The sequence below is a fragment of the Ricinus communis genome, chromosome 1 (genome assembly GCF_019578655.1).
Source record: "Ricinus communis isolate WT05 ecotype wild-type chromosome 1, ASM1957865v1, whole genome shotgun sequence".
Taxonomy (NCBI): domain Eukaryota; kingdom Viridiplantae; phylum Streptophyta; class Magnoliopsida; order Malpighiales; family Euphorbiaceae; genus Ricinus; species Ricinus communis.
Window position 1 is genome coordinate 8,948,686 of NC_063256.1, and position 15,404 is coordinate 8,964,089.

The window sequence follows — 15,404 nt, forward strand, 5'->3', positions numbered from 1 at the left end:
AGTGCTTTCATCTTTTAGTTTTTATTTTAAATTCTTTTTTTCGATTTATATATACTGTATATTTTAATCAACTTAAACCCACTGGCAAGTTCACTTTTTATTTTATTTCTCATATCTAAGCAATAATAGAAAAATAAAATCTTACTTTTATTCTTAATTGCATATCATATAAAAGTTTAATATTAATTTTTTAATAAATGTAATCTTATGCGCGTTCATATTAATTTGTATAATATAAAGAGATATTATTTTTTTATTTTTCTATGAATCATGGTTGTGTTTTCCTTTTTCTTTAAATTTGACTTATTGTTAATAACTTATGTAATATAATTCATAAAATGAAATTTTGTTATTAAAATCATAAAAATAAATAAATAAAAATGTTATACTAAGAAATAAAAGAAAAGTATAGATGTATAATTTGTAAAGAAATAATGTGACAATACAAGCTTTCAGAGATTAGAGGAAATAAAAGAAAAACTCATGAATTGAATATCTATCTTATATATTTAACCTCTTAAAGGTAAAAAATTTAATTTTAAGGTCTATGATCAGTTAGGCATTAAAAAAACTTAGTTTTTAGTTGAAAATTAAAAACAATTTTTATGGTAAAAGATATGTAATAAATAATCAACATTTAATAGAATCAAATTCAATGGTAATTAATGATAAATATTTAATAGAATCAAATTTAATTGCCTGTGTTGGACATGACTCTTTCCAGCAGGACTCAAAACTCGAAATAATGAACATTTAATAGAATTAAATTCAAATGTTTGTGTTAGGCAAGACTCTTACGAGCAGAATTCAAAACTCAAAATTTTAACTAAGCTATATTTCATTTATAGGTTTTCTTTCTTTAACTTAGTTTATTGGTGACTTAAGCATTATAATAGAGTTAATTACTATGAAACTTAACTTGGCCTAATTATGATTTCTTTTTTACCGTTTGATAATTAATGGATTAGTTTTTGAGGTTTATGTCACCGATGAAAAGAAAATCAATTTGATTCTTAATTAAATTTAAAATTAAATATCGCACCTAGTAAAAATAATAAAAGTCTAAAATGATTATTTAAGTTTAATATTGAATAAAAATAATTAAATAATATTTTTATTGTTAAATAAGAAAACTTGATATTTTAAAAATTATATTGACGTATCTTTTCAAATTAATCTAGTCTATTTTAAAATATATTTGAGTTCAAGATATTTTATATTAGATAAATAATTAAGGAGTTACTAATTCACCAAACTAAACCAGTATAATTGGGTAAATGAACGAGCAATTGATTAATTTTAATCGAATGGTTTTAAAATATGGGAAATTGTACGGACCGGTTTAAAGTATAGTTTTGTGGTTTGGTTGATGGAGAAAGAGTTAAATAGCTTTATGAGCTTGAGTAGCTCCACTAAATAGATCCAAAACCTTATTTTCTTAACAATTAGATCATAATTTTTATTTAAGAGTCATTTAATCTAAATTATTACTAAGTTTATATAACTTTTAATAAAAAAAAGTAAATATGATATAATATTTACAGTGCGTTTAGAATTAAGTTGAGTGTTCAAAATGTAGATTTGAGAATTTATTAATTTAATATATTAATTCTTTTTATATATATTTATATACTATTCTTTTTCCAAACCTGTTTTTTTTTTAAAAAAAATCTATTCATATGATTTTTTTAAAAATAATTTTCAAAACTTAAAAGATCATTTAAAATAAAAATTGAGGTAATCACTCGCTTGCACACTCGCTCACATGTATTTTTTTAAAATTAAAACCGTTCTTCATAGCCATTTCATCAAAACTATCATCATCGCCGCTGTAACAATCTCCCCTCATTAGTACATCTTCTGGAGGAGAGAACTTTTCAATCGAACGAAAGATGTCAAAAATCTCGATTTTGATTCTACTTTTAAGACCCTTTGGATTCTGTCTCTTGTACCCATGAAATTAGAAGGATCAAAAGGGGAAGAGATAGTAAATTATGTTTTTGTTTGGATTTCTTATGTTTCTATACCAGGAAAATAGTGATAACCATGAACCTACCGAGTTGATTCTGTACCTGGACCCAATTTCTTTTGTTCTTTTTTTGGATTTCTCTTGCGATTTTGGCATCATGCAAATCACTCAACTGCCCTCTGTCCTCTGATTTTACTTAGAGTTTGCTTTTGTAGCAAAACATATTGGATGTAAGGTTTTCCTTTTCTTTTTTTAATTGTGGAAATCTCCCAAATTCTTGTCTTAGTTCAGTGAATAGGCATACTGATTTGACCATGTGGCTTACATTAAATTAACCGAAACCCAATTTGCATTAAGATAAAGAGAATTCCGAATTGCGTAATTATGCAAGTACTGAATCCGTCCAGTCAGAAATAAATATGCAGAGAAATAACAGTTGGTCCAGTTCATATATAATGCAAGAGATTGATATGTAACTTTTGAGAATTAATTGACTTCGTCAAAAATATTACTGTAAAGGCCAAGGATTTAAATCAAACAGGAAGAAATAATAAAAACCGTTGGTTTAAACGCCTAGTGATTGTCTCGAGCTTTGCATTTTAGAAAAAAGCCGCACAACAAAAGGAAATGCTTAAAATATTGATGGGGGCGGAGAAGCATATATGACAGCAGATCCAAGGCCTTTATTTTAGAAGTTCGAGCAAAGACTGCTACTCTGTCAAGAGCAAAACAAGCGACGTTCTTTCACCAATGTCTAAGCCAAGGTAAGAGCTTCCTCCATCTTTCTTTAACCCTTTTGCTAATTAGATTTTTAATTCCTGTAAATTTAATCATAACTAGAGATCCCAGTTTCGGATCTGAATTATTACTTGTAATTTTTATGTGAGTTTGATGTTTTAGGTTGGGGGGTAAGGTTGCACTGATAACTGGTGCAGCAAGCGGTATAGGAGAACAAGCAGTGAGATTATTCGTCGAAAATGGAGCCTTTGTAATAGCAGCTGATGTTCAAGACGACTTAGGTCAAGAAGTGGTGGAATCAGTGGGTACAGACAAAGCTACTTATCGCCACTGCGATGTAAGAGACGAGAAGCAAGTAGAAGAAACAGTGAACTACGCTGTCGAAAAATACGGGAAGCTTGATGTCCTTTTCAGTAACGCCGGAATTCTAGGTCCCCTGACAGGAATCCTGGAACTCGACCTTTCAGGTTTTGACAACACCATGGCTACAAACGTACGTGGGGTCGCGGCTACAATCAAACACGCTGCCCGGGCAATGGTGGCGAAGAACATTCGTGGATCTATTATATGCACTGCAAGCGTAGCATCTTCTGTTGGTGGAACTGGACCGCATGCCTACACTGTATCAAAGCATGCTATTCTTGGTTTGGTAAGAACAGCTTGCTGTGAGCTAGGAAATTATGGGATTAGAGTGAACTGCATATCTCCATTTGGAGTTGCGACGCCGCTTACTTGTAATGCGTACAATATGAAACCAAGTGAAGTCGAAGCTAATTGTTCCAATTTGGGAAACCTGAAAGGAATTGCGTTGAAGGCGAAGAATGTAGCAGAGACAGCTTTGTTTTTGGCTTCTGATGAATCGGCTTATATCAGTGGACATAACTTGGTTATTGATGGAGGATATACGGTGGTTAAAGCTGGTTGATTAATCAGAGGCTTATTTGATCGTGGGGAGTAAATTGAATTAAATGATTATTATATAATGTTCTGTTTTCAAGTCAAACCTTGTTATCAGCACCTGCCATGTGCAATTCCCTTGTATTCTGGGTTGCTATCCATAACTTTTTCCTTTTCTTCTTTCTTTTGCCGGCCTATTTTTGTTAGATCTTTATCTTACAGAGGTGATTTTATAGTTCATAACAAAAAAGTGTTATTTTATAAAATAAAAAGTTTTAATACATTTTTTATTTTTTTATACATAAAGTAAAAGATTAGTTTCTCTTTAAACTTTATTTTTCATTTCAAGTTTAATAAATCTTCATGTATTTTATTAATTAGTATTTTTAACTTTTTTTGGTAAAGGTTATAGAAACAAAACAAAAAAAATAAACTAAAATAATTAAATATTTATATATAAAAAAAAAAAAGTGAATAAAGAACACAATGTAGAGTGTCAATCACATTTAAATAAAAAAAATTACTATTCATTTCTAGAATATTGTTTAAGATATTTTGTCTTCAAAGGGGTTTTTTAGAATACCTTTTATTATAGGAATAATATCTTTTGAAATAACCAATTTTTTAAATTACTTTTATTATAAAAAAATACTGTTAAAGATACTCTGTACTTGTTATTTCATTTATTTGAGTATATGCGTATAATGTCTCTAATACATGGATTTGGTTTTTATATTTATGGTCTCTTCTTTCATAATATATATAAAAGTGTGAATGAAGGAATGATGAATAAATTTATTAAGAAAATCTTATTAATTTATTAATTAATTAGGTTGATTTAATTTTTAATTTAATTTAATATTATATAATGTAATTTATGTATTATAAGTTTAATTCTAAAAGCCAACTATATAAAAACTTTAAATTAATAATGTATCTAATCTTAAAAAATTATATTCTAATATTATAATAACTAATAGATAAATTTTTTATTATACAATAATTTATAATACTAAAAATAATATATTAATTACATTTCTAATACTAATTCTATATATTTAATCTAATATTAATGTAATAAGCAAATAATTATAATAACAAACTAAAATGAAATTAATAATAAAATAAAAGAATATATATAGTTATACGGTTAATTATATATATATATATATATATATATATATATATATATATATATAGATATATATATATTATCATATTTTTAAATAATAATAAAATAAATAATTAATATTTTCATACGATGCATGTGAGTAAAAGAAAATTTAGTTATATTAAAACACAATAAAATTACGGTTGTTAAAAATAATTCCAATAATCATTGGATTGCTATCCTTTTGAAGATTTTCTATCAAATTTATGAAGGAGATAAATTTAAGTTTTTATTGGTGCTATATTTACTTTTGAGCTCAAGTTGATTAGAAATTGTAAGCACACCTATTAATTGGTATAATTAGTCCATTTCAATTGAAGTATTAATTTTGGCGGAATACATACTCGAAATTTTCTAAAAATAGTGACATGATTTTTAAATTTTTTATCAACTTTAACTATTCTTTTTTACCATATAAATTATATTTTGCTCACTTTTATATATGTGTATCCACATAAATAAAAACAAGTAGAAATAAATTAGTATAATATAAAGATTCAAGATTAAATATATATGTGGCTCCCTTAAATTTTATGAGAATTATTACTTAACCACTTGAATTTTTATTTAGTCTTTATAACATGAATTATTTCTTTTGGACCATATAAATTCCATTTTGATGTTATTGGGAATGCGTGTTAAACTAGGGATGGCAACGGATAGAGTACTTATCCGTTTAATACAATCCGAATCCGAACCCGTTTAAACTATGCTTACCTGAACCCATCCCAAATCCGTTTAAGAGGTTGTTGTTACCTGAACCCTTCCTAAATCCTAATAGGAATATTATTATACTATCTAAACCCGATTAAAATCCGTTTAAATTAAATGGCTATTAAATAAATTTTATTAATATTTAAATGGATAGCGAATATCGTACCCGCTAAAAACCTGTTTATATGAATACTCGGGTAATTAAATGGATACATATTTACTGAACCCGTTTACAATAATTTAAATTAATAAAAATAAAAAATTACAAAATATAAACTAATCAAATCTAAATATTCTAATAGAAACCAAATATAAATTCAATAAAATTTAAAAAATATTATAAATAATAAAAATTAAATAAAATGCAATATTTATTACAACTTGTATATCTTCCAACTCCATATTCAAAGTGTTTATCTACCACATTTATAAATAGACACATATATATATGTGTATATATATATATATATATACATATATATGTATATGTATATGTTTGTATATATATGTATGTCTTTTTTACAAAAAAAAATAAAATTAAATGACTTAATGATAGAATGACTTTGATTTTTATAAAAAATATAAGATTCTATACTTACGAGAAATAAAATAATAAAAGAATTCTTAATGGATCTAATAGGGTAGGGTACCTGCGAGTACCCTATAAGATACTCGTTTAAATAAATAGGTAGTGAGTTTGGGTTCGAGTAATTTGTATTCGTATCCGTTTACATAATCGGATCCAGATAATGGATATCCGCATGGTCAAATCCGAATCAAACTGGACACAGACGGTAAATTTAGATCTCAAATCTGCCCCAAACTCATTTATTACTATTCAAGTTTATCCTAATAGGATTTGGTCGGGTCGGATACTGAAAAATACCCGCCCGACTGCCATCCCCATATAAAACAAGTGTTCTAATATAAAATTAACTTGTACAAGTGTTAAAAGAATACTAAAAAATAAATTAAAAAAGCAAAACTATACTTTTTAAAATTATAAATTTCAAAATTTAAACTTTACTTTTCATTCTCAATAAATCTATACTTATTTTTTTATAATAATTATAAAATTTTGCTATTATTTTGAATATATCCATTTTTCAAATTACAGTATTTTTTTAAAAAATTTCATCAAACATAGTCTGTGCATTACATAATCACTCACATATAAATATATGTCAATCAAAATAGATGAACAAAAAAGTATGAAGATTTAGGATTCTAAAAGAATTAGTTGTGACGGATATATCAACTAAATAAAAATTTCAAGCCACCAAATGGCTTCTCATAAAATTTAACGTGTCACGTATGAATTGGGTCTATTAATTTTTAATTAGTTAATAGGTGTTGTGAAGGGCCACCACTTTGAAAGTGGAGTCTTAAATTTCAAGATGATTTTGCAAATTGATCAAGGTCAATTCTTAACTATAGCTTCAGTAATGTATAACGGTCTAATATCTCTAATTAATAAATAAATAATTTTTTATAATGTATTTTATTATTATTTTTTTCCTCAACTATTGGTAGTATATTGTATTAAGCTATTTATATATTGAATACAATGTGCAAACCAGATGGATGGACGGATACAGATTTTCATTCTAAAATATAATTCTCCTAATTTCTTTTTTTTATCTCTTGTAATAAAAAAATATATTCCTTTGGAATAAATAAATAAATAAAAATTGATGACAAATAGTACCTAATAATAATAAAAGAGAAAAAGAAGGCCCCGCTATGTGATTGCAGTTGCAGCAATTAATTGCACGGAAAGAAACATCTGGGCTATGGTTGTCAATGCTTCTAATCTTATATATATATATAACTATATAGGCCTACCCTATGACCTCGCTTCTCTTCCATCGCCTGGAATTTTTGACCTTCCCAAACAGGCAAGAAAGGCTCAACTCACCGAGACTTACCAATTTGTTGCTGCAGTCTCATTTCCCTAATGAAATAAAAAAAAAATGAATCTTCACCTATTACATTAATATTCCTTTCTTAATTATTATTCTTGCCCAATTTAATCAAAGATTTGTCCATGACAAAGTTTTTTTTTTTTTTTTTTGAAGTTAATATCAAGCATCAAACTTAGGACAACAGAGAAGTTTAGCTTTAAATTTAATATAATAGATAAAGAGATGGAATCTAATTATTAAATAGAATTTTATTTAACAATATTTATAAATCCAATTTGTAACTTAACATAGCAATTTAGAAATAAACATAAACGATCAATATCATAAAGCATGACATATTTTTTTAAAAATTTCAAATAATAACACTATATTTTTAAAATTTAAAAAAAAATAATATTTTTTTTAAAACTATACAATAAAAATAATATTTTTTAATAATTTTATAATACTCTTAAAAAATACACAGGAACCATATATCTTTAAATAAAAAAAACATGTAACTACAATATATTTTGTTATACTTTAAAATGTAAAGAGCTTTGTCCAGCTATCTAAAGAAATAAATTAGATAAATAGGCTCGTTTGAGAAGGCCATTATAGTTACATCAGAAACCAGCTCACTACTAATAAATTTAAATCTAAATATATAAAACATTTATTATAAGAAAATAGACAAAAAAAAAAAAGAGAGAGAGAAAGAAGTGAAGGGCATTTTGAGACTAAAAATGCCAAAAATTTGCCCCTTGTGTGGGAAAGCGAAATTGGTTTTCAATGTTTTGTATTTTGTTGAAGTGTTTTTCTTTTGTTCGGTGAATTTTTTTGATAAAAAGATTATTAATTATCAATTTCTAATAAACTAATAGTCTGCCAGAGTTACTATTGTTTTGATTATTAATAATTTTAATTTATAAATTTAATTAAACTTTTATTTGAAAATTATTTATATACATATAAAATTTAATTTATATAATAACAATTCATATTGTATAAAATTAGAAAATTCTATTAATTTATTAATTAATATATTACTTATATATATTAAAACTAATATCTATAATTAATATCTTAAGGATTTATTATTATTTAACCATAAATAATTTATTAGATGCCTTTAGGATTAGAATAATTATCAAACTAGTTTGGCGCCCACGCCATATGCGATCATATTTTATTTGATATGATATTATGCAACTTATATAACTAATTTCATTTAAGTAAAATAATGAAATTGTAAACTTGATCAATATAAAAAGAAAAGTCTTTTAAAAAGAATTATGACAATAAAAACAGATGATAAAATAGGAATCAAAAAGAGAAAAATATATGAATATGTTAGTTCTTTATGAGAATATAATATGTTAGTTCTTTTATGAGAAAATAAAAGGCTTAATTGCAAAAGAATATTCGATTTTTGACGTTTTTTTAATTTAATTACGTGTTTTTAATTTTAACAATGTCATGCGCGACCTTATCAATTTTTTCAAATCGATACATAAATAAAATTTTCGGTGAAATTTATTCCACGTGGCTATCGGAGCTTTGGTAAATTAAATATGTAGAAACGATGTATTTTAAAGCCAAATCAAAAATGGTGCATTCTGGAGTGGAGAAACGGTGCATTTTTTGCTGCTATAATCATAAATAAAAAAAAAAATGATGGCGTATATGGTGTAAGAAAATCCTAAATCTCAAAAATTGAAATAGCCGTTATTTGTTACTGAAACCATTTCTTTGAAAAGAGTGAAAGTAAAAGAGAGTGAAAGAGAAAGAGAAAATTATTTGTTACCAAATCCATTTGTTTGAAGAAGCGAAGACATTGTAGTGCTTTGAAGAATCAAACACATTATGGTCCCTTGAAGCAACAAAGACATTAAAGAAAATCATACATTGTGGTCCCTTGAAGTACTGACCACTGGAAAAGGACAAGTAAGTTATTATATTGTTAATGGTTTTTCTAAGAAGCTTTTACATTAACGAGATGAGTGCAATATGTGTGGGGTAGGGCATTAATCATTTTTTTATTACTGCACTTTTGAGTTTGTCATTTTAGAGTATTGTGATTTTGGTATTAATTTATTTGAGTTTGTCATTGTCTGTAGGGTCTTATTCATGTAATGATTTTGTTTGTCTTGTTGAAATATTAACATTCATGTACTCTTTCAACAGAATGTCTGACATGTTTTCTGTATATATAAACTATAGTGGGCGCTTTGCATCTGTTTGTGGGAATATGGTTTATGTAGGTGAAGATATTATGCCTAAACATGGATTAGACCCAGATAGGATAGGATTTCTGGACATACTTGATGAAGCAGAAAAACTAGGGTATTATGGGGCAAACATTTCTTATAAGATTCCAGGATTGAGTTTGAATGATGGGTTAAGGGAAATGGTGGATGATAAAAGTTTAATGGATATGGTTAAGTACATAGATGATGCCAATGGTATATTACAAGTCTATATCGAATGAGAGAAAGGACAAGTAGCATTGCCTGGTGGCACAAGTCAATCTATTTATGGAAAAGATGGTGGTGTTAGCTGTATTAGTAAAAATCCAGAAGGTGTAGATAATTTAGATGAAACTGAGAATGAGAGTGACAATTTAGATGAAACTGTGTTTAATGTCAGTGTTGAACATAATGAGCAATTGCAGCAACAAGTATAATCAAAAGAGGATCATGAATACTTACCAGTTGATGAGAGTGACATAGTTGATGGACTAAATAATAATGAACTGTCAGATGATGATGAGTATGTGGAAGTAAGGAAAAGTATAGCAAAGTATAAGAATTATATGCCTGTAGATGAGCTTGCTGACAGATTACATGGAAACACTATTTGTAGTTCAAAAGATCATCTACTGATGGCACTACTGGGGTAGAAAATGCTGGACATGAAGCATCTGGCTTTGTAAGTGAATATGAAGACTTTGATGGAGATGTGAATTCAGACAATATTGATGAGGATGACATTGAAAAGGGTTCAAGAAATAGGAGAAAAAAAGTTATATATGATCCCAGATGTGATCATAAGTATTTACAGCTAGTTCTTGGAATGCGATTTGAAGATGCACATCAGTGCAAAGCTGCAGTTTGTAAGTGGACAATTATTAATGATCACAATGTGCAGGTGATGAGAAGCAGCAAGTACCAACTTCAAATGAGATGTGACAAGGATGTCCATGGAGACTGTAGGGAAGCATGATTAAAAGAGAGCATACCTTTGCTATTAAGACATATGTTGGTGAGCATAGGTGCCCTAGGAAGATGAAAAATAGGCAAGCTACCTCTGAATGGATAGCTAAGGAATATATATATATAGATTCAGAAGAAATGCCAATTGGAGTGTGAAGGACTTGGAGGATGACTTACTTGATAAGTTATGTGTTCAAGTGTCAAGAACAAAGTGTTATAGGGCAAAATGGAAAGCAATAAATATGCTAAGAGGGTCTGTACAGGAACATCATGCTAAGTTAAGAAGCTATAAAGCTGAATTGCTAAGGGTGGATAACGAAGGCATATTTGATTTCCTCATTGATGAAGACTGCACTTTTAAAGGGTTCTTTATAGGCTTTAGTTCCTTGAGGAAAGGGTTTTTGAAGTGTTACAGGTCCATTATTGGATTTGATGGGTGTTTTTTAAAAACTTTTTTAGCAGGGGCATTATCATATGCAGCTGCTAAAGATGGGAACAATCAAATGTTTCCCATCTTTTGGGTTGTAGTTGAATGTGAAAATGAGTAATTTTGGACTTGGTTTTTTACCATTATTTTATAGGAGCTGCAAATTACAGATGGTTTAGGCTGGACCTTTATGTTAGACCAACAAAATGTGATTTTTCTTGACTGTTTTAATTGTTGTTTAGTTTATATTTGTATTTACTGAAATAGTTATATTTGCTTTATTGCACAAGATCTTACTAATGCTATAAAGAACCTAGCACCTTTTGCTGAACATAGGAATTGTGCTAGGCATGTTTATTGTAATTGGAAAAAGGAGTTTAAGGGGCATATCTTAAAAAAACATGTTTGGAGTGCAGTTAGAAGTGCTTATGAAGCTGCTTATAAGGAAGCCATTGATCAAATTAAAGTAGAGAATGAAGCTGCCTATAACAATTTTTTACAGAGGGATCCATCCAAATTTTGTAAGTCATTTATCTGTGAGCTTCCTAAATGTGATATGATTGATAACAATGTCAGCGAGACCTGCAATGGCTACATTATGAAATTTAGGAGTATGACCATTATAGACATACTAGAAAGGATTAGATGTGCAATAATGGAGAGAATGCACAGTAAGTTGATGCATGCTAGTGGTTTAACTGACTCCATCATACTTAGAATAAGAACTAAGCTTGAAGAAATCAAGTATAATAGCAGATTATATACTTGCAAACCTGCTATTGGTGGCAAGTTCCAAGTGAACATAGAAGAGGATCAGTTTGTGGTTGATATAAATATGCATACTTGTACTTGTAGAGCATGGCAGATAACAGGTTTTCCTTGTATCCATGCATGTTCTAGCATTCATGGATGAACCAAGATAGTGCAACCTTTGTGGACAAGTACTATACTGTAGAAACTTATATTGAAACCTGTAAAAATGCTCTTGAGCCACTGAATGGCAGAAAAATGTGGCCACAAGCTGATGGGCTTCTAATCAAGGCACCCAAATTTAAGAAAATGTCTGGCAGACCCAAGAAGAACAGGAAGAGAGATATCACTGAATATCCAAAGAATCCTAATAAGTTGTCCAGACAAGGAATTCAAATGACTTGTGCAGTTTGTGGAGGAGTTGGACACAACAAGAGGAGTTGTAAGATGAAAAATGATCCATCTTTCAAAAGGCCTCCTAAACTGCCAATCAAGCATGGCAGGCCACGAAAAGCAACTTCTCGACTTGGATCTACTGCAACTTCCCCAACAACTCAATCTGATGTCCCTAGCTCAAGTGGACCAAGTCAATTTGTTGGCACACCTTCAAGTGGACCTCAATCTGGACCAAGTCAATTTGCTGGCATACCTCCAAGTGGACCTCAATCTGGCTTAATAACTAAAAATGGGTCTCAAAGCAGGAAAAAAGAAACTGCATTAGTAAGTTATTTGAACACTTGTATTTGGTTTATATTTGAATAGTGGGAAGCCCAATTTGTATTTACTACGGTTGTACAAACAGATTAACCAAGGTTATGGAGTAAGAATCTTTGAAGACTCTGGCAACATGTATTTGAGGGTAATATAATATCTACTTTTTGCTTATTATTTTATGCCTAGTCTAATGGAACAATTGTGTTTGGTTTCTAGATGCATGAATCAATGAGAGTGAAATTCATTTCTAGTACAAAGGCAGCAGCTAAGGCAGCATCAGCAAAGGCAGCAGCAAGTAAGGACAAATTAGTTCCCTCTTATGCCAAACCAACAATTGCATGTTCAATAAACAATAGAGGTGGAAGAGGAGGGGTAGAGGTCGTGGTAGAGGAGCTAAAAATGGTAGGAAATGTGCTGCACATGTTGGCACCTAAAAGAGTCAAGCAATTTGATTGGTTATTGCAATTGTGATTAAATGTAGAGCAGGACATTTCCTTTTTTAGGGAAATATTGTATATGTTATCTTGTTTACAGACTTGTGCCTTTCTTTATAGCAGTCTTTATACTATTTTTTTTGTAGGTAAATATTGCCTTTGTTTTCACACCTATGAACAGAATGTTTTGAAGGAAGATAATGCTTTTATTTTCATCATAAAATACTCTTCTTAAATACTTGTATTCTCCATTTATGATTTATATTAGTATCATATATGTGCAAGGCATCCAACTTCAAGTTATATGGCCTATGTAAAAATGCTCAATAATCATAAATTAACATTGTCATTTATTCAACATTTTTGTTCAAATTACAATACAAACATTTATCTAACAGTTAAGCTAAACTCATAGGTATTACAATGCTAATACCAATAACCACAATCATGAGTAGTAAAATACAAAACTTTCTCAAACCACATCAGGACGCTCTCTTGTAGCATTTTCTTCTCAGAATTAAGCTTTCTGCAGTCATCAACATTTTTCTACAGTAACTCAAACAATTCATTCTTTTCTTCACAGCTACATACTTTAACCATCGTTGACTCCATTACCATTTTCACTTTCATTACCTCTTCTAATGTGTCCATTTCAGCTTTCAAATGATTCATCATCTCTGTCGTATAAGGAAGCCATTGTTATGTCAGGGTGAAGCCATCGAATACTGATCGAGCTCGCAATTGAAGCATTACAGGACCAGAACAAAAAATGAATTTTTCAATCAACCTAATATAACACCATTAGCTTCAAACTAGCAGACAAATGTGAATTTTGGGGCATATGAAGTACGAGAATAAGAACAACTAGGGTTAGGGTTAGGGCTGAGCATAGATCTCGATGATTCCCACCCAAACCGAATAACCGTACCGAAAAATACCATAACCGAAATAACCGAAAGTTTTTATAACCGAATTGAACCCATCCGAATTTTTTTACTATTACAGTATGGTACTGGTTCTTTAGTAAAACCCGTACCATAACTGTACCAGAACCGATCCGTCTTGTACTGATCCAGACCAAATCGTAGTACCGAATCTTTTACATATATTTATTAATAATTATTTATATTATATAAATAATACATATTAAAAACAACTATAATATTATAAAATACTTTATACTCTATAAAAAAATTATTTTATATTTATCATTTATATAATTCTAGCAATTATTATCGAGAAAAAATAATACATATTAAAAATAACTATAATATTATAACATACTTTATACTCTATAAAAATATAAGTTATATATATTAATATGTCACATAGTATACTGATACTAGTAATCTAGTATACATACTATAATACTATATTTAAAGTACTTGAAAGCTAGGTGCAAATTAAAGTACTTTAAAGCTAAGTATACCATTTATTATGGTGAAGATTAAGCAAAAAAATTGAAAAAAATGGTGAAAACAGCTTTAGAGTTGATGGTGGATGAATACAAGATAATTGAGGATCAATTATATATGGGTGAGGTTGTAGGGAGCTCAGAGAAATCTGCATATGATAGTGGACCAAGTAATACGGAAATAGAAGAAGAGATTAATGAGTTCTTTTTAGAGAAAGAGCAGAATTTGTCTAAAATATCTGAGTTAGATAGGTACTTCAAAGAATTTGCAAAAAATTTACCATTGATTTTGATAACTTAGCATGATGGAAGGTGAATTCAGTAAGGTATCTTATCTTGTCCAAGGTTGCACGCGATGTATTGGCTATCCAAGCTTCAACAATAGCCTCTGAATCTGCATTTAGTACTGGAGGACGAACTCTAGATCAATATAGAAATTCTTTACTTCCTACAACAGCGGAGGTCCTCATTTGTTGTCAAGATTGGCTTAAAAGTTCAAATAAACTTATCCAACTAGAAGAATCAATAGAGGATATTGAAAGCATAGAGTCCAGTAACATTGCTATACTTCTTACATATGTTTGTTTATTGTTGATGCTGTTAAGTTTTATTGACGTAATTTTTTACTTTTATTGTAGAAATTTTTCAAAATCCTGAGATTGGTGAGTCCATTACGCTAAGATTAAATGTGGAGTGCTAATTTTGAAGGAAGGTAATAATATTCCTTTGCTAATATTGAACATGTATTTTAGTGCTGCATAAAGTTTGTAAATTTATTTATTTTAATGATTGCCATCTGCAAAATATTTTTATGCTAGCAGTAACATTTATTTTAATGGTTTGTATTTGAATATTAAGTGACTAAATTGAAAAATAGGTTGTTCAAGAATGTGATTACAATTCTAATTCATATTTTCATACTACTTTTTTTAAGTTGGTAATTATATTTTCTCTAAATGTATTTGATTAAAGATGAGATTAAAGTTGTGTTTTTTAAATCTTTTAGAACCGAAAATAGCATCGAACCGAACTGTATTTAACCGTAAAATTGGTGCAA

At 28.9% G+C, this 15,404-nt stretch overlaps 1 protein-coding gene across 1 annotated transcript; it reads left to right on the top strand.

The window, feature by feature from the left end:
• The first annotated feature begins 2,491 nt into the window (after window positions 1–2,491).
• Window positions 2,492–3,885, top strand: LOC8265908 (short-chain dehydrogenase reductase 3b). Its single transcript, XM_048370607.1, has 2 exons — window positions 2,492–2,733; window positions 2,870–3,885. Exons 1-2 carry the CDS (start codon window positions 2,720–2,722, stop codon window positions 3,630–3,632), a joined length of 777 nt encoding a protein of 258 aa, XP_048226564.1. The 5' UTR covers window positions 2,492–2,719; the 3' UTR covers window positions 3,633–3,885.
• Window positions 3,886–15,404: the final 11,519 nt, after the last annotated feature.